The sequence below is a fragment of the Herpailurus yagouaroundi genome, unplaced genomic scaffold (genome assembly GCF_014898765.1).
Source record: "Herpailurus yagouaroundi ecotype Mexico unplaced genomic scaffold, PumYag 182, whole genome shotgun sequence".
NCBI lineage: Eukaryota > Metazoa > Chordata > Mammalia > Carnivora > Felidae > Herpailurus > Herpailurus yagouaroundi.
In genome coordinates, this window is record NW_024412413.1 from 52,834,589 (window position 1) to 52,859,044 (window position 24,456).

At 39.3% G+C, this 24,456-nt stretch overlaps 1 protein-coding gene and 1 long non-coding RNA gene across 10 annotated transcripts in view; one reads left to right on the forward strand and one right to left on the reverse strand.

The window, feature by feature from the left end:
* The window catches only part of CUNH12orf56 (chromosome unknown C12orf56 homolog), a 119,792-nt gene that overhangs the window by 56,648 nt on the left and 38,688 nt on the right, over positions 1–24,456 (forward strand). For 8 of the 9 annotated variants that reach the window (XM_040491519.1, XM_040491518.1, XM_040491511.1 and 5 more), the window contains 7 exons: positions 1,773–1,917; positions 8,139–8,245; positions 9,088–9,177; positions 16,093–16,216; positions 19,185–19,259; positions 19,556–19,630; positions 22,685–22,863. In XM_040491519.1, coding sequence (XP_040347453.1) covers positions 1,773–1,917; positions 8,139–8,245; positions 9,088–9,177; positions 16,093–16,216; positions 19,185–19,259; positions 19,556–19,630; positions 22,685–22,863 — 795 coding nt within the window. The remainder of the gene's footprint in view (positions 1–1,772; positions 1,918–8,138; positions 8,246–9,087; positions 9,178–16,092; positions 16,217–19,184; positions 19,260–19,555; positions 19,631–22,684; positions 22,864–24,456) is intronic. The other variant, XM_040491520.1, reaches the window with a different exon arrangement.
* The window catches only part of LOC121040826 (uncharacterized), a 90,118-nt gene that overhangs the window by 52,012 nt on the left and 13,650 nt on the right, over positions 1–24,456 (reverse strand). The window contains exons 3-4 of the long non-coding RNA XR_005795464.1: positions 3,577–3,682; positions 1,696–1,774 (exon numbers count right to left, since the gene is read on the reverse strand). This is a non-coding gene — a long non-coding RNA (uncharacterized LOC121040826). The remainder of the gene's footprint in view (positions 1–1,695; positions 1,775–3,576; positions 3,683–24,456) is intronic.

The following is a 24,456-nucleotide window of genomic DNA, read 5'->3' on the forward strand; positions in this document are numbered from 1 at the left end:
TAGGCAAGAGCCAAGATTCCGTGCAGTAGTATTGGGATAAATGGCTGGTACTAAGGTTGGAGTAGGTGGTAAAAATATTTTTACTTTCGGGTTCCTGGGTGGCTGGGTCAGTTAAGCGTCCAACTTTGGCTCAGGTCATGATCTCGCAGTTCATGGGTTGGAGCCCCACATCTGGCTCTGTGCTGACAGCTCAGAGCCTGGAACCTGCTTCAGATTCTGTGTCTCCCCCCTCTCTGCCCCTCCCCTGCTTGCGCTCTGTTTCTCTCTGTCTCTCAACAAGTGAATAAAAATGTTAAAAAAGATTTTTTAAAAATATTTTGACTTCAAGTCAGAAATTTTAGGAAGTTTCCACTGACCTACACAGAATATGAAACATCTCTTCTACTACTACTTTGCACCCTGCTCTTCTGAATCACTAGTTGTATGAACTTGGACAGGCTACTTAACCTTTCTAACATCCCATAAATATAACAGTAATTCCCAGCCGTACCCCCTTCGTGGGACTGCATGAGCTAGTCCATGAAAAGTGCCCAGGACAAGTACATGATCACAACAATGGGGCAAAAGATATATAATATATATATATATATAAATTATATTATATAATTAAATAAATACATATTATACAATTAAATAAATATAATTATATTTATATATTAATATATAATATATAACACATATATAATATATAACACACATATATAACATATAACATACATAATACACATTATATATTATACATATAATATATACTTATAATATAATATATACTATATAACATATAATATAATAAACATAATAAATATATAATATAATATGTATATTATATATGTGTGTTATATAATATATATGAATTATATATGTGTGTTATATATTATATATACGTTATATATAATATATAAGACGTGTGAGAAAAGTGCTATAGGAGAGGGTCCTCATTCATGCTAGAATCAGGGAAGGCTTTAAGGGGGAGGTGTTACTCTCTTCAGCAAAGCCAGCTTTTCCTGAAGTATTGAACGTACGCAGGTCAGTGACAAGAGATGAATGCATGTGGTACTCTGACATGGCAGGAAACAACTTTGAATTCCACAGTGGAACAGTGATTGCTTTTCCAACTAGTCCAGTCTTATTAGGGAGAACCTCTGGGCTTGGTGCCCAAAGCGGGAGCTCTCTGAGACATGTTCATCTCCCTTTTTGTCAAAGAGAGAGCAGGCCTCAGGCTGGGAATGTGGCGCATCAATGTAGAATCTGTGTTGCTTCCCTGATGTTTTTACAGTTACCTGCTATTTATGGCACGTGACACTGGTTCTCCTTGTAAAGTAGTGATACAAAGTTTTCTTTGTGAATAATCTCTCTCTCTCTCTACACACACACACACACACACACACACACACACACACAAAGGGAGTTGATTTAAAGAAAAAATATTAAGCAAACAATACTCCATTTGGCTCAGGCAGTATGGTAGATGGTATGTAGCAAACTGCAAGCTAGACTATGAAAGAGAGACAAGTTTCCTAGGGACACTGAGAGCATTGCTGACGTGGATACAGCTTGAGTACGGCACGGGCAAAAGTATGCCTGGAGAGTTATAAATAGCTCAATCTGGGGAAAGCAAGGTCCATTACTAATGAGTAATAAAACTAGAAGCACAAAACTATATTAAAATTCCATTAGAAACAAAGTTTTACAAACCTGTCAATAATTGTTGATATTCTTCAACTGCCGTTTACCATTTTTTACATGGAAATTTTTTTCTTGTGTTTCTGTAGATCTGAGGAGAAAATTAAGCACTTCGGTCAACTTAAATCTGAACTTTTCCTTAAAGACAATACGTTGAGGAAGATACTTTGTCTAATTACAGAACTTAAAGTAGCAGCCCAGAAAAACTTCATTCTGAAAAGGCTTTTCTGGAAAGTAGGTGTTTTGTTTTATTTTTAATTTTTGAAACTTGTTCCAGCTATTTATCGAATGCAGGATATTTGAGCATGTAGTAAAATACAAATAAATGTTGTCTTGTATTCGGAGGCTGTATTTTAAAATGTTGATGGAAATTTAATGCAATCATGACTCAGTATTTGAAATCTTGTGACATAATCAATAATGTATATGTGTGTGTTGGAGGGGGAGCTTCTGGAATGCAAGATGTATGGGTACAGAGAGTGAGATGAGAAAGTAGATTTTAAGAAGTTTTACCTTCAGGTAACCCTACAATATAAGTACAATTAAAACAAGTTACTTGTGAATGTAGGACTTTTTTAAAAAGGTGACTCCTGGGGAGTCAAATCAACCTAGCTCTCACTCAGCAAGCTATAGACTTACTCTGTAAGACTTATTTCAGTTTCATGGGCAGGTATTCAGGAGCCCTGGTGAGTACTGATATGGTGCTAACGAGGGGGTGAGCCCTGCCTCGGGTTGAGCTCCTCTTGATGGCTATATGTTGTATCCTAATTCTGGCCAGTGGTTTCAGAGTTGCCAACATTTTATTGAGCAGCTGTAAAGTGCACAGCTCCCCAGCCATACAAGACAGTCCTGGTCTTAGATTCAAAGGGCTTCACATGTAGGACGACCAACCACCCAGGTTTGCCCACACTTGGGTGACCAACTATCACAGCTTGCCTAGGACTGAAGAAGTTCTCAGGATATGGGACTTTGAGTGCAAAAGCTAGGATAGTCCCAAGCAAACTGAAATGGTTAATTACCCTAATTAGAGGGTGTATTAGCTGCATAGAATATTATGTCAAATGTCCCCCAACACTGAGACAGGCAACGATGATCCTGTGCTACGTAAATGCTTGAACTGGATACACCCTGTTAGGAATATAACATCCGGGTCTTGACTCCAAAACTAAAGAGGATTGTAGAGAATATAGGAACAGGCATCGAAATGACCACACAAGGTGATTATGAACATGGAAATGGAGGCAATGTGAAAAGGCTAAGGAAACTGATATTATATCACACCCAAGTATAACTCTCCAGTCCATCCCACACGTGGTATTAGTTTAATCTGTAACTTTGATTTTGTGTCCTTGCGCACTCAAAAACTTCTTGTGGCTCTCCCTTCGAAGTACAAACACGTTGGCTTTAGCATTTAAGGCTCTCCACTAAGGACTTCTGTCACAGATTCCAAATTTGGACAGGCATGGCCCATGCAAGGTGGGTTTTCAGGAAGGGCCAACATCTATATAGGGCAGGCACTGGGCAAACGAACCCAGCTGTAGATGCTCCCAGGGAAGGCACAGAGCACCGGCGGAGAGAGTGACCTCTACACAGAGAGTGTGCAAAAGAGATCAGGGCATTCCAGCACATGCGTAGGTTATACCCAAATGTCTGCAAAAACATTTGACACCAGAAAGATCTGCTTGTTTAGGGTCTGGCAATAGAGTCTTCATGGAATGAAGTAGGGGAGGTGGCAAGGATATAAAGATTGTCCAGTGTAAACCTAGCAGCTGGGAGAGGACTAGCAAAGGACTTCACACTGGGCTCACAGATGTCCACTTAGATAAACCAGACACAATCAGGGGACTGGATTTAAAGCAGATGTCTAGGTAGGAGAACTGAGGTACCACTTACAGGTTAGACTAGCAAGAAGGGTGTTGATGCTGAATATCAGAGCGTTGGCCTCGAGGTTTCTTAAGCATGTCCAATCTTCCAATGTGCCTGATGCAGATGGCCTTGGCTGTGGAGCCAAAGAAAGAGAATGAGGCTGGGCCTAACCCACTCAACCCCACACTTCCTTGCTTTCGTCTCTTTCCTCTAAAAGCTCCAGCCTCGTGGGGTGACTTGAACACCTTGTCCTTCCAGCCCCTCCTCGTTTCCCCTGCTGTTATCTCTAGGCTACTCCTTCTTCCATTTTCTCCTGTTAAAATCCTACCATCCATTCTTCAAGGCTCAGCTCAAATGCCGTTCTTCTGCCTTTCCTGTCATCCTCTATGGGGAACTTTGGAACCCTCCTCTTTCTCATCTGTTTTGGCAGTCCTGTACCATAGAACTTTCTTTGATGTTCTTTAATCTATGCTGTTCAATAAAGTAGCCACTAGCCACAATGAATGTGGCCAGTGACTAGGGAAGTGAAATTTAAAAGAATGTTTATTTATTTTCAAGAAGGGGGGGGTGGGAATTGTGAGTGGGGGAGGGGCAAAGCGGGCGGGAATCCCAAGCAGGCTCCATATTGTTAGTGCAAAGCCTGACGCAGGGTTTGAACTCACGAACTGTAAGATCATGACCTGAACTGAAATCAAGAGTTGGATACTTAACCGACTGAGCCACCCAGGCGCCCCACCATTTTAATCGATTTAAATTTAAGTAGTGCCATGTGACCAGTGGCTACTGTGTTGGACAATGCAGTTCTATGGTATCTCAGCACCTTCTAACAATTCAACAAATATGTATTACATGACTGCTCTAGGCCAGGAACGGGAATAGGCATTAGAAATGTGAGCATGAGTAAGACACAGTTCCTACCCTCAAGAATTAGCTCAGAAAGTCTCCTTTTTACTACAGTTTTTGGCAAATTTTAAAATTTACCCTTGTATGCTATAAGCTTCTTCAGGACAGGCATGTGTCTTACTCATCATCTTCGTATTCACCCTAAGGTCTAACGTGTGCCATGCGTATACCAGGTCCCATAATCAATTCGTATTGAACTGAAAGTTTATTGTCTTGTGAAAAATTAACCGGATCAGAAATCTAGGAATAAAGCATTCACGTTCTGTTGCTTAACTGAAAATACTGCAGGGGCGCAGGGTGGCTTAGTCAGTTAAGTGCTCAACTCTTGATCTCGGCTCGGGTCATGATCTCACAGTTGGTGAGTTTGGACCCTGCACTGGGCTCTGTGCTGACAGCGCAGAGCCTGCTTGGGATTCTCTGTCTCCCTCTCTGTCTGTCTCTATCTCTCAAAAATAAACAGATACACATTTAAAAAAAAAGAAAATACTGCAGCCCTTCTTTAATGTAATGTCCTTAGATGGATTAAAATAGGTCTTCTAATTCAGTTGTCAAAAATGAGAGGCCAAAATGAAGAGAGAGGGAAATAAAAGTTATATGGGCAGTCTCCCTATTTGTGGTCTCCCCACACTTAGTGGGGTACCTCGTTCTCCTCCCCACCATGCTTCCAAGACCTGGTAGCCTTATGTTCTCTCTAATCCACAACCACAATCTTACATTCATTTATACAAAGTTAACATATATAACTAATAAAAGTCAACATTTTTATCTTCTTTTAGGAGCTTTTTTCTTTAAAGTTATTATGGCTTTAAGCTTAAGCAGTGGTTTTGCAACTTTGTGCTGGGCTCCCTGGTGAACATAAGGTTGTGTGAAACTTCCTCAGGAACCCACACTGGCGTGGGGAGATTAGAGGCATCTCGAATTTTTGGTTCCTGAGTAAGATGATAAAAAATCATACATATAATAGTTTCATATAAATAAAATTTTACAAATATATATAATTTTATATAAATATATTATGTACTATAAATACACACACACACACACACACACACACACACATACACACACAATGTCCCCTTTTGAAATCAACTGTATGGGGTATAATTTTCTTTAAGGTAATCTTTTTTTTTTTAAACAATTTTCTTACAAGTAAATTTTAAATTATGAGAACATTTTTTCATAGGTCGACTAAATTGTAAGCTTTAGGATTGTGGACACCATGTTTGTTTGTCTGCTTTGCTCAAGATGTTATCTCATTACCTAGTACAGTTCCTGCTACATAGCTGATAATCTGTAGTTATGTGTTCAGTCAATGAATGAGTGAATGAAAGAATTCTCTGTTCATGTTCCTTCTTAACCCTTTATTTTTTCTCCATGAAGTTTTTTTTTCTCAACATTATTTTTTATTGTGGTAAAATACACATAAACATAGAATTTGCCATCTTAACCATTAAAAGAAAAAAAATTTAATGTTCATTTTTGAGAGAGAGAGAGGGAGAGAGCACAAGCAGGGGAGGGGCAAAGAGAGGAGACACAGAATCTGAAGCAGGCTTTAGACTCAGCTATCAGCAAAGAGCCCGATGCAGGGCTCGAACCCACGAACCGTGAGATCAGGACCTGAGCTGAAGTCAGACGCGTAATGGACTGAGCCACTCAGGTGTCCCTATCTTAGCCATTTTTAAATGTATCGTCCAGTGATTTTAAGTAGGTCCTGTATACTGTTGGAGCCTCTCCAGAACTCTTTTCATCTTGCAAAACTGAAACTATACTCATCAAACAATAACTCCTCATTCCCCCACTTCACGCGGCCTCTGGCAACACCATTCTTCTTTCTACTTCTATGAATTTAACTTCTCAAATATTTCATGTAAGTGGAACCATCCAGTATTTGTCTTTTTGTGACTGGCTTATTTTACTTATCATGTCTTCTAGGATCATCAATGTTGTAGCATATGTCAGAATTTGCTTGTTTTTAAGGCTGAGTAATATTCCATTTATGTATATAACACATTTTGCTTATCCATTCTCCATTGATGGATACTTGGGTTGCTTCCATGTTTAAGCTATTGTGAACATTACCATTATGAATATGGGTGTGTAAATACCTCTTTGAGACTCTTTCAGTTCTGAATTGCTGAATCATATGGTAATTCTATTTCTTTCTCTTTTAAAAAATGTTTTTATTTATTTTTGAGGGAGAGAGAGACAGAGCACGAGCTGGAGAGGGGCAGAGAGAGAGGCAGACACAGAATCCGAAGCAGGCCCCAGGCTCTGAGCTGTCAGCACAGAGGCCAATGTGGGGCTTGAACTCACGGAGTGTGAGATCACAACCTGAGCCGAAGTCAGATGCTTAACCGACTGAGCCACCCAGAAGCCCCTACAAATACTATCTTATTTCCGTCCCATCAGGTGACATTAATTCCATCTTAGACATAACCTGAGTCATACAGTGTGTATGTAATTTGCCAAATATGACAAAGCTGACCCATGGCAGAGCTGGGATATGAACTGAAAGAACTAGGCACCAGAGCTAGTGTGCAGAGCCACCAACCGTGCTAATTTACCAGGGCAGTGAGTAAACAGCAGCCCTTCTGAGAGGGTCTGCTATGCATCCTGCTCCTTCTCCTCTGGTCCCTCTCTCCACCTGCCATCCTCAGCCTCTTCTCATGCCAGATCACCTATATACAGGCACCCATAATACCTGTCTAAACAAAGAGTCTAATTTGTCACTAGTAAACAAAAGTCCTGGGGAAGAAAACGAACAAGAGAGGGACAGAAAAGAGAAGCAATTACATTATATTTCTAATTAGTACCAACTTGCCTGATTTCATGGGCCAGTGCTTACTTCATGCTCGATTTATCTCAAGAGACGGCATAGCAGCACAAAAAATTTGGTTCCTGCACTCTTAAGTCTGTGTTTATTTTGGCAGAGATGGAAATATGCTGTATTAACAGAATTATTAGTATCATTCTCCACCATCTTCATTAGGCTACACCAATGCTGTGAGTTTGCTTTTAGGTTAGTAAATATATATATTTATTTATTTTACATTTATTTATTTTTGAAAGACAGAGAGAGACAGAGCACAAGCAGGGGAAGGGCAGAGAGCAAGGGAGACACAGAATCCAAAGCAGGCTCCAGGCTCTGAGCTGTCAGCATAGAGCCTGATGCGGGGCTCGAACCTATGAACCGTGAGATCATGATCTGAGCCGAAGTCGGACGCTTAACCGACTGAGCCACCCAGGCGCCCCAGGTTAGCAAACATTTTTAAAAGTGTTTTTCTAGCCCTTATTTCATTGTATCCTCACAAAGGCCAAATTACTTTGGAAAGACAGGAATTAGAGTAGCCTCCATTTAATATATTATTCCCAGGTAAGTAAATGACTTGCCTGAGATTAAACACCTACTTCTAGAGGGCCTTCAATATTAACCGGAGAGCCAAGCCTATTAAGCATCTCTCAGCATCACCCCTAGGCTTTAGCTCTGGCTCTGTTCACCAGAACAGTGGTCTGTTTCCCGGTGGTAAGTAAAAGTGTTTTCAGTTCGGATTATGCTAATATTAATGAGAGATATTTTAATTCACTTCGTCCCCAGAGAATAATTTCTTCATATTTTTATTATGTAAAGATAGAGTTTTACCATCTGATAACTTATTTACCATCTTCTTTCCTGCTTGCTTTCACAGACCAGTGACCTTTTCTATTTCCTAGTGAACAAACTTCATGAGTACTTGCCAGAGTCTAGGGATAAGAGCACACTTCAAAATAGAAGCCAAAGGGCTGATGAGCTGGTGTAAGTATTAACTGGATAATCATAGATTCTTTTCCCCCTAGGGTGTTAAAGATGAATGGAAGGCACTGGACAAAATACGTACCATATTAATGATAAATGGCGCTGCAAGTTTTGCTTCACATAAATTTTTTAAAATAGCATTCATTTTGTTCTTTTTTTTAAGTTTGTTTATTTATTTTGGGAGAGAGAGAGCACAAGTAGGGGAGGGGCAGAGAGAGAGGGAGAGGGAGATTCCCAGGCAGGCTCCTCACTCTCAGTGTGGAGCCTGACTCAGGGTTCGAACCCATGAACCATGAGATCATGACCTGAGCCAAAATCAAAAGTCGGATGATTAACCAACTGAGCCACCCAGGCAGGTGCTCCCATTATGTTCTACTTTTTAAAGAAAGGCTATACAAGAAATTAGAATATTGGTTGTCCCAAAGGAAAAAAAAAATGGGTGTCTGGAGGAAAGACACCTTTCACTGTCTTCCCTTTTTTACCTTTGAAATTTTGAGCCAAATATTACCTACCTGAAAAAGTTAAAATTATTAAAAATAATTTTAAAGTAGTGTGTGATTATCAGAAAAAAATTTTAAGGATAAAAAAACAATATGAAAATAACTTAATCCTGACATTCAGCTATTGATTCATTAAACAAATATTTCTGAGTGTTTACTATATAGCAATCACAGAGTGGTCAACCAACGTTGACAATCTGATATACAGAATTTCCTTCTCGTACTTTTTTTCTATATAAATTACCTGAGAGCAATTCTATCAAGGATTACTGATTTTGTGAAATTCTGGACTTGTAATGCAATCATGCCATCTCCATGCTTTTTTTCCTCTTTGTTTTCTAGGGCATGCATTGAAATTATGCAGACTCTGGGACTGATGTTCAGAGAAACAGAAACTGAGTCATCACGCCTAAAGACATTGGCAGCTAAGAAGTAAGGTTTTTTAGAAGAAGACATTGGGACCTTGTAGTTGCAACCCATTAAGTACTCTATTGAGTGTCTTCCAAAACTGATAGCTCTTTTACTCTTCTAGTCAATCCCCTTGTAAGTATATGAAACTCTTTTGTCTTTCCACTTCCTTCTGTGATGAACAGATCAACTGGCACATAGTGAGCACTCTCTATCTCTCTGGATTATTAAGGGCACAAAGATTTTTTTTGGCATAATTTTATATTTTGCCATTGTCTGCTGAACTTGAAAGAGACCAAATGCCCCATCATACATTTAAAGCCAGGGCTTCTCCACTAGAATTTTATAGAGTGCCCTTATACCCACACAACAGAAAGACTATATTGCAAATGCAGGAGTTATAGTAGCTTCATCTAATATATAATTGTGTGACCTTGAAGTGAATGATGTTGGGGGTTTATTAACACAGGGTAAGCTGCTATAATAAAGATATGCTAAAATATGTGGTTCGCAGAAGATAGAAATTTACATCTTTTCACATACTAGTCCAGAGTACATAGTCATGCTTTCCTCTACGAGATCAGCCAGAGACCTAGGTTCCTTCCCTTTTGTTGCTCGGACATCTTTTTTTTTTTTTTTTTTTAATGTTTATTATTTTTGAGAGAGAGAGTGAGACAGAGAGTAAGAAGAGGAGGGGCAGAGAGAGAGGAGACACAGAATCTGAAGCAAGCTCCAAACTCTGAGCTGTCAGCACAGAGGCTGATGTGGGCTTGAACTCATGAGCTGTGAGATCACGATCTGAGCTGAGTCAGACGCTCAACCGACTAAGCCACCCAGGTGCCCTGCTCTGACTTTTTTTTATTACACTGTGTTTGTCTTCATGATTGAAGCTGGCTGACCTCTGAGACTTCATTAAATCCTATGGAATGGAGGAAGAGAAGTAGAAGGCAAGCGAATTTCCTTTTTAAAAAGAAAAATGCTTATGGTGTAAGTTTATCTATTTATTTTGAGAGAGCACATGCACGGTGGAGAGGGGCAAACAGGGGGGGAGAGAATCCCAAGCAGGCTCCATGCTGTCAGTGCAGAGCCCAGTGCAGGGCTTGATCCCATGAACGGTGAGATCATGACCTGAGCCGAAATCAAGAGTTGGAGGCTTAACTGACTGAGCCACCCAGGAGCCCTGCACATTTCCTTTTTAAACAAGGCATATATGATTTTTCTGCTCACATTCTGCAGATGAGAACTTTAGGCATAGGCCCATATATAGCTGCAAGAGAGCTTGGATGTGTCTGTAGTTACATGGCTATGTACCTAGCTAAACTTTGGATGGTGATAGGGATACCCATTATTAAAAGAAAGAATGAAAGAATATAAAACAGGGGGACAATAGCATTCTTTGCCCCAGAAAGTACGTGTTTGCATATTTTGCATATTATCTGCTTGACCTTTTTATATGATTTATAGATTATGAATTACATGCTAGGCCAATGTTCTGACTAAAATCTTAATTTTTTTCCACCCTCATCAACTGTTTACCTAAATTTTCTCTAGTAGAAAGTAGAAGAAAAATGAGAGCATGGGCCCTAAAACATTTGAACCAGGGAAAAGAATAAGAACTCCTAGTAATTTTGTTCTGGCTATTTATTAGAGAACTTTATAAATTAATTTTAATGATTATATTCATTAACATTTCTTTAAAAAATTTTTTTTAACATTTATTTATTTTTGAGACAGAGAGAGACAGAGCATGAACGGGGGAGGGTCAGAGAGAGAGGGAGACACAGAATCTGAAACGGGCTCCAGGCTCTGAGCAGTCAGCACAGAGCCTGATGCGGGGCTCGAACCCATGGACCACGAGATCACGACCTGAGCTGAAGTCGGACGCTTAACCGACTGAGCCACCCAGGCGCCCCTATTCATTAACATTTCTTAAGCAACTTGCTATGTGCCAAGGACTATGGGCATACTATATTGTATACCAGGGTGGTCAAACATTTCTGTAGAGGGCCATAGAGTAATCATTTTTGGCTTTTCAGGCCATATAGTCTCTGTTGTAAATACTCAACTTAGCCACTGTAGCAGAAAAACAGTCACAGACAATATATAAATGAATGGGCATAGCTCTGTTCCAATAAAGGAAATTTATAGAATTTCTATTTATAGAAATAGGCTCTGGGTTATTTGGCCTACAGGCCGTAGTTTGTTGACCCTGCTTTACAGTGAACAAGTAAGACACACTCTATTATTTTTTCTATTTTTTTTTTTAAAGTAATCTCTACATCCAACATGGGGCTCGAACTTTCAACCCCAAGATCAAGAGTCCCATGCTTTACTGATTGAGTCAGTCAGGTGCCCCCTATGTATACTTTTTTTTTTTTTAAGTTTATTTATTCATTTTGACAGAGAGAGGGAGTACAAGTAGGGAAGGGGCAGAGAGAGAGGGAGAGAGAAAGAAACCCAGCAGGCTCTGCACTATAAGCACAGAGCCCAATGTGGGGCTTAAACTCATGAACTCTGAGATCATGACCTGAACCAAAGTTGGCCACTTAACTGACTGAGCCACCCAAGCGTCTCTATACTTCTTTATGTAGTTGATAGAACTGCCATTTCCCCAATCTCCAGGACAGAGATCCAAGATTATTTCTTACATTTCTGTCTTTTGTCACACTGAATTATTACAGAATCATGTTACCCTTTTTATACACTTTTTGGTCCTTACCTTTCTCTGTCCAAGTTGAAAAACCATCACTCTTACTAACCTCTGCTGCAAAGTGTTGTTTTAATTGTTCTTTCTTAATTTGGTTTGGACACATCAGCCTTACTACAGCAAGTCTCTTTCCTGATACGACTAATTATTTTCATGTACATTGGTGCACATATATTGCTATAATACAGTCTGGTTGTAATACTAACTTTTAGATATGCATAGGGTCCAGTCGTGTTACCCATAGCATTAATTAGCACAGTAAATGTTTAATATAACTGCATTAGTTTTCTATTACCCTGTAACAAACTACTGCAAACTCAGTGACTTAAAACTCTATAAATTACTTATCCTACAGTTTCTGTGGATCAGGAAATCTGGGCAGAGCTCAGTTGGATCATGTGCTCTGGTTTTCACAAGGCAGTGGTCAAGGCGTTGGCTGGGGCTGCTGTCTCATCTGAGGCTTGGGGTTATCTCCCAAACTCATTTGGGTTTCTGTTGGCCGAATTAATTTCTTTATAGCTGTAAACTCATGATGGTTTGCTTCTTGGCAGGAGACTATCTCTGAGCTCAGGGAAGGCCTAAGAACTCTTTAAAGGGCTCAGCTCAATAATCAGGCTCACCCAGGATAATCTCCCTTTCATTAACTCAAAAGTCAACAAATTAGGAACCTTAATTATGTATGCAAAATCCCTTCACCTTTCTCATCTAACATAACATAATCACAGGAGTAATAGCTTAATATATTCACAGGTCCTGCCCACACTTAAGGGAAAAGGATTATTTAGGGTATATATAAAAGGGGGTAAGGGGCGCCTGGGTGGCGCAGTCGGTTAAGCGTCCGACTTCAGCCAGGTCACGATCTCGCAGTCTGTGAGTTCGAGCCCCGTGTCGGGCTCTGGGCTGATGGCTCAGAGCCTGGAGCCTGTTTCCGATTCTGTGTCTCCCTCTCTCTCTCTGCCCCTCCCCTGTTCATGCTCTGTCTCTCTCTGTCCCAAAAAATAAATAAACGTTGAAAAAAAAAATTTTAAAAAAAAAAGGGGGTAAGATATCTTGGAAGCCATATTAGAATTCTGCCTACCACAATAACATAGACTGCCTTATGAGACCATGAGTTTGCCTTTCAAAGTCTGTATAAAAATATATTACAATGCATTCAAAATTCTTACACTGGAAATAATAACAATCTAAACAATAAAAGTATCACAACTGTTGGCACCATTTTTTAAGACTGTAATGTCAATCCCGTAAGTCGTCTTTATTTTGGGGATGAAACTACCATATAGATTAAAATTTTTTCTATTATTGACCTAGTGGATTTTAAATAGTGTTGGCAGAAGGAGTAGATTCCAAATTAAACTCCATTTGAACAAATAAAAAAGCATTTAATCATTTCCGCATTTTCCTCTTAATTTGTTCCTTAAGTAGAGATTTTATTAGTTCAACTCAGTTCTGTGTATTTCTTCTCAAAATGTGCCATAATCCTTTCATATTTTAATACTGTCATGGTTGAATTCATATATTATCACAGCAAGTGACCCAGAATTTGAGTTTCTTCCCTTAGCCCTGGATATATGATACTTTTAAAAGAAGATACTGCTGAAAATAAAGGACTTTAATTAAATGTAATAGAAAATGGAATGCCATTTCAAACTTACTATCAAGAAAAGCTTCTAAATGGAATGTTTTGTTGATTTTGGAAGGATCTTCTAAAAGTAAGATGGGCTATTTTAAAACAGCCTGAATAAAACATTAGCAAATATCCTGTAGGACATATCCTACTTTTTTGAGAAGTGTGCTGACAAGATTCTTCTTTTGTAGATATGAGAACTGACTTGCTCTTTGAGTTGGAGAAAGGAAGCGAATCCTATTTTATTAAAATTTTGGTTAATCATGAACTTGTAATCATGGTAATGATTTAAGTGAAGCCTCAGGGCGCCTGGGTGGCTCAGTTGGTTAAGATCAGACTTCTGCTCAGGTCGTCATCTCACAGTTTGTGAGTTTGAGCCCAGCCTGCTTTGGATTCTGTGTCTCCCTCTCTCTCTGCCCCTCTCCTACTCATGCTCCGTCTCTCAAAAATGAATAAATGCTAATTTTTTTTTAAAATTTAAGATAAAAAAAAGATTATGAAGCCTCAAATATTACCAAGCAGGGATTTTTTTAGTCTCCTTTATTCCATTACAAAGAGAATGCTTATGGTTATAGAGGATTTTTATATAGTCCTAGCTGTAAATTCTTTTACTATTCCCGTCTGTCAAAGCTACTCTGGCACTGTCTTCAGTTAGGCAAGTGATTTTCCTAATAGCCTGCCTTCAGCTCCTTTTTAACCATATATGGATTGCATGACACACATGAAGATGGTGTTACCAAACCTATCTCCTCAGAATCCTTGCTCTGGATTGGGATTTTTTTTTTGCCCTTTTATTTTCAAATAATAGTGTGTTTTATTCAAATGTGTAGTAACAATTTAAGTGAGTTATTAGTGTAGATTAATGGATAGTACACCACTTTGGAAAGCAAAAGACTTAAAGTTTAATACTAGTTTTATTAACTAACAGTCTTCAGTGGAATAATAAGCTTTTGAAATGCTTTGTTAAACAAATAATTCTATCCTCATGCACTGTTTTAGGGAATATAAACTGGTGTAGCTACTCTGGAAAACAGTATGGAGGTTCCTCAAAAACCTAAAAATATAAGTACCATATGATCCAGTAATTCTACTTCTTGGTATTTATCCAAAGAAAATGAAAACAATAATCCGAAAAGATATATGCACTATAATTACTGCAGCATTATTTACAATACCAAGATATGGAACCAACCTAAAGATCCATCAGTAGGTGCATGAATAAAGAAGAGGTTATATATATACATATATATTATACTGGAATACTACTCAGCCATAAAAAGAATGAAATCTTGCCATTTGTAACAATATGGATGGACTTAGAGGGCATTATCCTAAGTAAAATAAGTCAGACAAAGACAAATACCATATGATTTCACTTACATGTGGAAACTTTAAAACAAAACAAATGAACAAACACAAATAACAACAAAAAGAGAAACTGAGTTGTAAATACAGAGAAGAAACTAGTGGTTGTGGGATGGAAGAGGGGGATGGGTAAAATAGGTGAAAGGGATTAAGAGGTACAAATTTCCGGCTATAAAATAAATAAGTCATGGGGATGAAAAGTATGGCATAGGAATATAGATAATCATATTATAGTAACTTTGTATGGTGACAGATGGTAACTATACTTATCGTGGTGAGCATTTGATGGTGCATATAATTGCTGAATCATTATGTTGTACACCTGAAGCTAATATATTAACTGTATTTCAACCCAAAAATTTTATAAAGGGTTCTAGAGTCAAAAAAATCTGTGTTCAAACACGCATTTTAAGAAGTGTTTCATATGGTGGTTTCTTTGTCTCAGAGATATACAATGCATGTGAGCATATTAAAGCCTCTGAGAAGTCCAGTAGTAAAGATATGCAATGAATTTGGTTTAACCAAGTATTTACTATGCCTCTTTCAAACAAATAATCTATTTTTTTTACTATAATATTTCCTGGAATTAATAGGCCATAAAAAGTCCTTTGGCGTTGGGGGGGGGGAGGGAGGGGGAAGCCCTTTGGGAAATACTGATTCAACTGAACTCACCCAAATTTCCCTTAAGTCCAGACTTACTAAGCTTCCTAAGCTTTGGGAACTTCTAGACCTATACTTGCTTTGAGCCAAAAGACAAAGAAATTATATTTTGAATTAAATTTTTTATCACTACTTAATTTTCTGCATGTCCAAGGCTCCAAAAGTTCAGTCAGAGAATGGTCTGCAATGTTTTATACTTTTTTAAAAAAATGATATGCATGTATCACATACACATGTGTTTTTTTTTTTTTTTAAAGTTTATTTATTTTGAGAGAGAGAGAGCACAAAAATGGGGAAGGGGCAGAGAGAGAGAGAGAGAGAGAGAGAGAGACAGAGAGAGAGAGAGAGAGAGAGAGAGAATCCTTAGCAGGCTCTACACCACCAGCGCAGAGTCTGATGTGGGGCTTGAACCCACAAACCATGAGATAATGACCAGAGCCGAAGTCAAACGCTTAACTAAGTCACCCAGGTGCCTTAATGCTTTATACTTTTAAATGTAAGTATATTCAGTGTCTGCAAACTTGGCTTTACTATTTTTCTTTTCAAACTTTATTTATTAATTGCCTTTTATTTTTTTTAGGGGAGCATTATTTAATCTTTTGGTAATATTAATTAGTGAACCTCAGATTCCAAAATCTTGTCCAGTGTTTGATATCCAGTTGGTGGCTGATTCAACTTTAGTTGAGATGTCTTTTGATGCTGAGGTAAGATGATAAGATTAGAATTTTGGGGTAGACTAAATATAATATATAGGGGTGCTCTGGATTTCTGTCTTCTAATGTAGACCATGACATGGTAGAGGATATAAATATAATTCAGAGTAAATATTTTACCATTAACCTCAAAACTTAGATAGCTAGTCTATCAATATTAATACATCCATTTTAGATGTTTTAAGTATGTATACTAAGGAAAATAATTAGTATTCAGCATGTATTAGATAAATCTGCTTATTTGTCTCTATACAAAATATTTATGTATATGTTAATTCCATAGTAGGGTCTAATGGTAAAAAAGCACTCTCGTTAAGAGATTTTAGGGTTAACTCTCTTGCTTTAGTTTATCATCTTCTTGCTTTAGTTTATCATCTCCTTAGCTATCTAAGTAGTACAAACTCAGTGAGAATTACTTGTTTTTCTAAAGTTTTACTAAAACATTAGAAATACCAAACTACCTAGAAAGCACATATCCTGAGAGAATAAATCAGTTTATTACTAGTTTATTTCAAGCAGAACAACACATAATTTTTTTTAAAGGATGGGACATAGGGGTGCCTGGGTGACTCAGTCAGTTGAGTGTCTGACTCTTGATTTCAGCTCTGGTCATGATCTCATGGTTTGTGGGATTGAGCCCCATGTCAGGCTCTGTACTGACAGTGTGGTTCCTGTTTGGGATTCTCTCTCTCTCTCTCTCTCTCTCTCTCTCTCTCTCTCTCTCAGTCCCTCCCTCACTCATGTTCTCTCTCCCACTCTCTCAAATAAACTTAAAAAAACAAAGGATGGGACATGATTTGATAGTTCTTAAATATATAGTTTTGTTTTAGAAAACTCTTACATGTATTCACTCAATAAATATTTGTTGAAAATCTGTTATGAGCTAAATAGTGTGCTAGCCTGTGGGGGTACAATCAAGAAGCAAAACAGATACAACATGTGCCCTTATTGGTTTATAGTCTGGTTAGAGAGACAAATGTTAATTAAATATAACATGAATATAATATTCATATGTCTGAATATTATGTCTATAATGGAGTGTCTATAATACCATCTTTAACAGTGGAGTGAGTGGATCAGGGATTAAAGAGTGGGATAGAAGCAAGACTCAGGCAGGGCTAAGAAGTTAGTGCAGGAGTCCAGGTGAGGAACGATAATAGGACAGAGGGAAGCTATCCTTGACTCCGGAAATGAGACCAGGCTTCTTTTTGGAGCTCTCCTAACTTCCTATTCTCTTCTTTCACAGCCCTTGTCTCAGTTAGCAACTACGCATTTATTTATTTATTTGATTGTTAGATTATTGTTTGTTCTCCACTACCTTCCATGAGGTATTACCCATGTCCCTGTTGCTACCCATTGTATCCCCAACACTTAGTATAGGGTCTGATGCATACTTGTTGAATAAATTAATGAAGAAAAGGGATGGTAGTTGTAAAGAGGATAGATTCCAGTAATTTTTAGGAAATTGCACTCATAGGTTGACGTGAAAATAAACTGTGAGGATTAGATGAATTTTAGATTCTGGCCAGGGTGTCAAATAAGAATTACAGCAAGAAGAGTAGGTTCAAAGGGGAAATAATGAAGGGCACCTGGGTGGTTCAGTCAGTTACCTGTCTGTCTTTGGCTCAGGTCATGAGCCTGAGGTTTGTGGTTCGAGCCCCGTGTTGGGCTCTGTGCTGACAGCTCAGAGCCTGGAGCCTGCTTTGGATTCTGTGTGTCCCTCTCTCTCTGCCCCTCCCTGGTCGTGCTCTGTCTCTCTTTTTCTTAAAAATAAACATTTTTAAAAAAATTTTTAAAGGGGGGGAAATAATGAGCTTGGTTTGGGATTAGTTGACTGGATTGCCATTGGCATTTTTTTATATTAAATATAATTTATTGTCAAATTGGTTTCCATACAACACCCAGTGCTCATCCCAACAGGTGCCCTCCTCAATGCCCATCACCCACTTTCCCCTCTCCCCCACCCTGGCATTTCCATATAAAAATATCTAGTGGGAAGAATAGATAGGTCTGAGTTTCCTGATTTTGAACTTGGTGATCTTTTGCACGCAGGCTATTCGTGAAGATCATATAAATTTTGGTTCCAAGGTCTAACAGTGTGAAATTTCAAACTGGAGCTCGTTCTTGCAAAGAATACTGTCAGGGAAAATGTGTTGGCCTATAGCATGCCCACACAGTTCTCATGCACCAAGTGCTAAAAGACAGCCTCACTAACTGGAGTTCTTGAGAGCAAAAACAAAAGTCTCTAAGCCCTATATATACCCATTTTACAGAGGGAGTTGTAGTTCACGTTGCGCATAAGGCTAAATTTCCCAGAGAATCTCCCACCTTAATTCTAGGGGGCATATTTTCAGTACTCGAAAGGATGTAGGGTTGTTGATCTGAATGATTTTGCAAATCAAGTGTGCAGTTTTTTGGGTGTTAGTATTCTGTGGGCCATTGTATCTTCTTTCCCTGACCCACTTTCTTAGAAATTCTCTAATGTGTAGTCTTTTTTGACAATAAATTATATTAAAAAAAAAACAACTTTAAAAAATATATACTTTTTAATTTTAGAAAGACAGTGAGAGAAAAAGAGAATGAGCATGAGTAGGGGAGAGGGGTGGGGGGGGGAGGAAGAGAGAGAGAGAGAGAGAGAGAGAGAGAGAGAGAGAGAGAATATATCTTAAGCAGGCTCCATGCTCAGTGCAGAACCACAATTCTGGGATCATGACCTGAGCCAAAACCAAGACTTGGCTCAATCAAGGTTGAGCCACCCAGGCACTCCAAGTAGTCTTTTTATGAGAGCGTTTTTTTTTTTTGAGAGTGACTGAACCAAGCATAATAGGAAAAATGACCACACTAATTATATTTTCTGTTAATCAAAAATTCTTTTATAAGTATATAAAGGTAACCAGGAGAAATTACCATTTTCTGGCTCTGCCAGTGAAATTGCATTGACTATTATTTAAAATTCTAGTTACAGAACCTTATCAAGGAATATACAGATACAGCTACGGCACTTTTATATGAGATATTTCTTGTCTTTCAGCAGGTACGATATATATTATTATACATATTATATTGTATGATTGTTATATATATCATATGACTATTATATTTCTGTGATTATATATCAAATGATTAACAATATATCTTTAATATGCTTGTATTAGAGATGGTCTCCAGAATTGTCTGACTTAAATGATACTACTTTTGCTCTTAAGTATTCATCAGCTTATTTTCCTAAATACTGATTTCATCAATCAAGATAAAATGTATTTGAGAATGAATATCATGTACAACTCAAACTTCATGAATATAACTTGTTTATTTCTGTGAGTCTTTTAGGGAAATCTTGGATTGGGACCAGAAGAGTTTGCTATTAGCTGGATGATGTCCTTCCTACAAAGTCGTCCTCCCTTCGTAAGTACCGAGAAGCAAAAACGAAAGCACCACTCACAGTTAATTATACCGGTGCTCCAGTGCTTAATTAATAAAACACAAATTTTCTCTATAAGTAGTCACAATTATGAAATAGAAGCAAAATGTAAATCTGATGATTTTATTATTTAATTAAGGTAAAGCATTTTTTAATATTTGGGGCCTGAGTGCTTACAGGACTGAAATTATATCTTGTATTTTTAAGTTTTTAAAATATTTATTTATTTTGAGAGAAAGCGTACATGTGCAGGCATGAGCAGGGGAGGGGCAGAGCGAGAGGGAGACAGAAAATCCCAAGCAGGGGCTCAATCCCACCACCGTGAGATCATGACCTGAGCCAAGATCAAGAGTTGGACGCCTAACCAACTGAACCACCTAGATGCCCCTAAGATGGTATCTTAAATATGATCTTTATTTCATGAAAAACCTAAAATATATCCTGTAGAAAACAGAACACATTAAGATATTGGCTATATATGTAAGTGAAAAAACGAACATTTGTCTTAAACAGCAAGTATGAGTTGGCGAGTATGAATTAACACTTGGGATCACTGGGGCACTCTGTCCTGTCAGCCACCATCCTTGTCCCTAGTACCACTGACTCTCTCCTTGGTAGTACAATCACATCTACATAGTCTGTCCTACCTTCCCACCAGACTGGTTGGAGGGATCTATTTTAAAAAATCTGATTATGTCATGTTTTGCTTTAAATTTCTCATAATACAAATCAGAACCACACTGAGATACCACCTCACGTCAGTCGGAGTGGCTAAGATGAACAAATCAGGAGACTATAGATGCTGGAGAGGATGTGGAGAAACGGGAACCCTCTTGCACTGTTGGTGGGAATGCACACTGGTGCAGCTGCTCTGGAAAACAGTGTGGAGGTTCCTCAAAAAATTAAAAATAGATCTACCCTATGACCCAGCAATAGCACTGCTAGGAATTTACCCAAGGGATACAGGAGTACTGATGCATAGGGACACTTGTACCCCAATGTTTATAGCAGCACTTTCAACAATAGCCAAATTATGGAAAGAGCCTAAATGTCCATCAACTGATGAATGGATAAAGAAGATGTGGTTTATATATACAATGGAATACTACTTGGCAATGAGGAAGAATGAAATCATGCCATTTGCTGCAACGTGGATGGAACTGGAAGGTATTATGCTGAGTGAAATAAGTCAATTAGAGAAGGACAGATATCATATGTTTTCACTCATATGTGGATCTTCAGAAACTTAGCAGAATCCCATGGGTGAAGGGAAGGGGAAAAATTGTTATAAACAGAGAGGGAAACAGAGAGGGAGTGAGGCAGGCAAACCACAAGAGACTCTAAAATATGGAGAACAAACTGAGGGTGGGTGAGAGGGAAAATGGGTGATGGGCACTGAGAAGGGCACTTGTTGGGATGAGCACTAGGTGTTGTAGGTAAGCCAATATGGCAATAAATTACGTTTAAAAAATAAAAATCATAGAAGTAGATTAAAACAAAAAAAAATAAATCTCTCATAGTAAAGAGATGGCATGGGGCCCCTGGGGGGCTCAGTCAGTTAAGCCTCTGAATCTTAATTTCAGGTCAGGTCATGATTTCACGGTTGTGACATGGAGCCCTGTGTCAGACTCTGCGCTGACAGTGCAGAGCCTGCTTGGGGTTCTCTGTCTCCCCTCTCTCTGCCCCTCCCCTATTTGTTCTCTCTCTCTCTCTCAAAATAAATTAAAAAAATAAAGTTAGAAGAGCCTGGCTGTCTCAGTCAGCCAAGCGTCCCACTTTGGCTTGGCTCAAGGTTCATGGGTTTGAGCCCATGATGAGCAGCATCAATAGAAAAGGTAATACCTTTATTGCTACTAATTTAATGGGCATGCAAAGGGACCTGCTCATTAGAGCTTGAAAGGACACTAGTGTTCCTTTCTGTTCTTATAGTAGCTTAACTAACTGAGCCACCCAAGTGCCCCTTTGGGGGGTGTGTGTGTTTAAGTAATGTCTACACCCAACATGGGGCTTGAACTCATGATCCCGAGATCAAGTCACATGCTCTACCAACTGAGCCAGCCAGGCCTCCTTGGTTCGGTTGTAAATGACTTTTGTGTGTGTGTGTGAGAAGCAGGAATTCAAGAAGTTCACATTATTGCTACTATTTCCATTTTCATTGCCCCGTCAGAAATGATCCCAGACATAGTCTCAATGAAAACTCCAGCTAGGGGCGCCTGGGTGGCTCAGTCAGTTAAGCGTCTGACTTCGGCTCAGGTCGTGATCTTGTGGTCCGTGAGTTCGAGCCCCACGTCGGGCTCTGTGCTGACAGCTCAGAACCTGGAGCCTGCTTCTGATTCTGTGTCTCCCTCTCTCTCTGACCCTCCCCCCATTCATGTTCTGTCTCTCTCTGTCTCAAAAGTAAACGTTAAAAAAAAAAAAAAAGAAAACCCCAGCTAACAGTGACATCAACATCACTTGTTTGTGTCAAGCCTGGTTTTCCTGGGTTTCTCACTTGGTGTTTGTCAACGTGTTGTCTGTGGAACAAAGCCATGGGAATTGTTTATGGTAAATACCTTGAGGCAGGCCTTAGGATTCCACATGTCTAGTGAGCTCCCTAGGTGATTTTTATGCATACTAAATTTTGAGAACTACAGCCTTGGAGGAACCCTCTTTGAAAGTTACAGGAAGTTCATTTCTGTGGGCCATTTGTTCTTCACAACAGAAGAGAAGAGAGACTATCTTCTCTCCTGGAGGAAGCCACAGGCCTTTCCAAGCTCCTCTTCTGTCCCCATTCCTGCTTCTAATGTTCTCCTTTTAGATTAGAACCAAATTTCCTTGATGGTCAGCATTTATTCTGATCCTGCTTGAGGGGGGCGATCGGTAAACCCAACTGGTCTACGGCCTGGCGTTCTCTGAGTACCATTTCAGTGAGAAACAGTGCAGTATTGGTGTAAGGGCGGTGAGGACTTCAGCCTACTTGTATAGGTGAGGCCCCAGCTGAAACAGGTGCCTTATGGGTGGCATGCAGTCTACATTGTCACTGTTTTTTTCTTGTTTAGATCACCTTCCTGGCCAGTATTGTGAAACAGGTGGTAAAGGGGCTTGGAGCTTCATTTCAGCCGCTAAGTCCCAGCCAAGCCGTTCTGCTGTATCAGCAGTTTTACATCCTCAAGAGCTGCCTGCAGTACAGCCAGACTTTAGCTGAGTATATTAGGAATGACTACAGAGAAGAATTCAGGTAAGGAAAATCTGAATCTCATCTTCTTTCTGCAACATGGCCCGATATTTAGAAGATGGAAGTGATGAGGGCAAGTCTATTTTTGTTTTTAGTAATATTTCACTTTGATCCGTGGTAAAGTAGGATTTGGAGGAGCTCTTAAACCACTGCCAGTGGAAGTGTATTCCCAGGCTAGCAGAGACTAAGGAAACCTCAAAGTCTCTTTGAAGAGCCGAGTCTCCCTCATTGTCTTTGTTGCAGCCAGTGAGCGCCTCGCGGAAGTAGTAATGATTTTAACATGCTGTGAGTAATTAAGAGTAACAAACCCTACTGAAGGGGATGATAAATTAGGGAGTGTGAATTTAACGGTGCATTGGGAAAAAAGCAATTGATAAAGGAGAAACAGTTAATGAGTGTGGTTATTATTGTCTGTTTCCTTTACCCCTCTCTTGCTCAGTAACAAAACAGTAAGGGAGAGGAATAAAAGCGCTGGTTTCATCAGCCAGCTTGTTCCGCGCCTCAGGGGTTCCTACTTCTATTTATAGGCTGGCAGCCGCTCAGCTCTGCATTAGCACCTATCAAGGAAAAAACCCAGCTTGTGTCTGACTTAAGATGAAAAGGGTGCAGCAGGCACAGCTTTGCTACCAGTTTGGTTGCAGACATGAAAGGATGTGGAGGCATACATTATGTTAGATTGGCTTTTTAAAAATTTTCAGCCCAATTTGTGGACGCTGGTTTTCCTCCATGTGGTTTTACACCATAGGTCCCACTCTGGCTTCTATAAAACGGTTTTCTTTGGCCTGTCTGAATTGGTCCACAAAGCTTAATTTTTTTTGTTTTTTTTTGTTTTTTTTAACGCTTACTTATTTTTGAGAGACAGACAGAACACAAGTGGGGGAGGGGCAGAGAGAGAGAGGGAGAGAGAATCCGAAGCAAGCTCCATGCTCTGGGCTGCCAGCGCAGGGCCTGGTGCCCGGCTCCAACTCACAAACCATGAGATCATGAGCTGAGCGAAGTCAGAAGCTTAACCTGCTGAGCCACACAGGTGCCCCCTCAGTTCTTTTTTAAGGTATAGCATGAAATTCACCATTTTGAAGCGTGCAATTCAGTGGCTTTCAATACATTTCACAATGTTGTGCAACCATTACCACTATCTACTTGCAGAATATTTTCATCACCTCCAAAGAAACTTGGTACCCTTTAAGCAGTCACAACCCATGCTCCCCTCCCCCCACCCCTGGTGACCACTAATCTGCTTTCTCTCTTTGTGGATTTGTCTATCCTGGACATTCCATATCAACAGAATCATACAATATATGGCCTTTTGTGTCTGGCTTCTTTCACTTTGCATAATGTTTTCGAGGTGCATGCATGTTGTAGCATGTATCACACAACCCAATTTTAAATGATTAGTTACGCACATTTAAAAATCTGCCAAAATGGTGTCACATTCCTGCATGACAAGAGTTGGCCGGAGCTCAGCAGCAGCTGCCCTCTGGCATACTTTGTTAGTGTGCTACTTGCCTCCTCTCTACTCTTAGCTGACCCTCTTCCTAATCGGTTACCTGTGGGCATTTAGGTTTGTGATCCTTGTTGTAAAGTAGTGATTTTCAA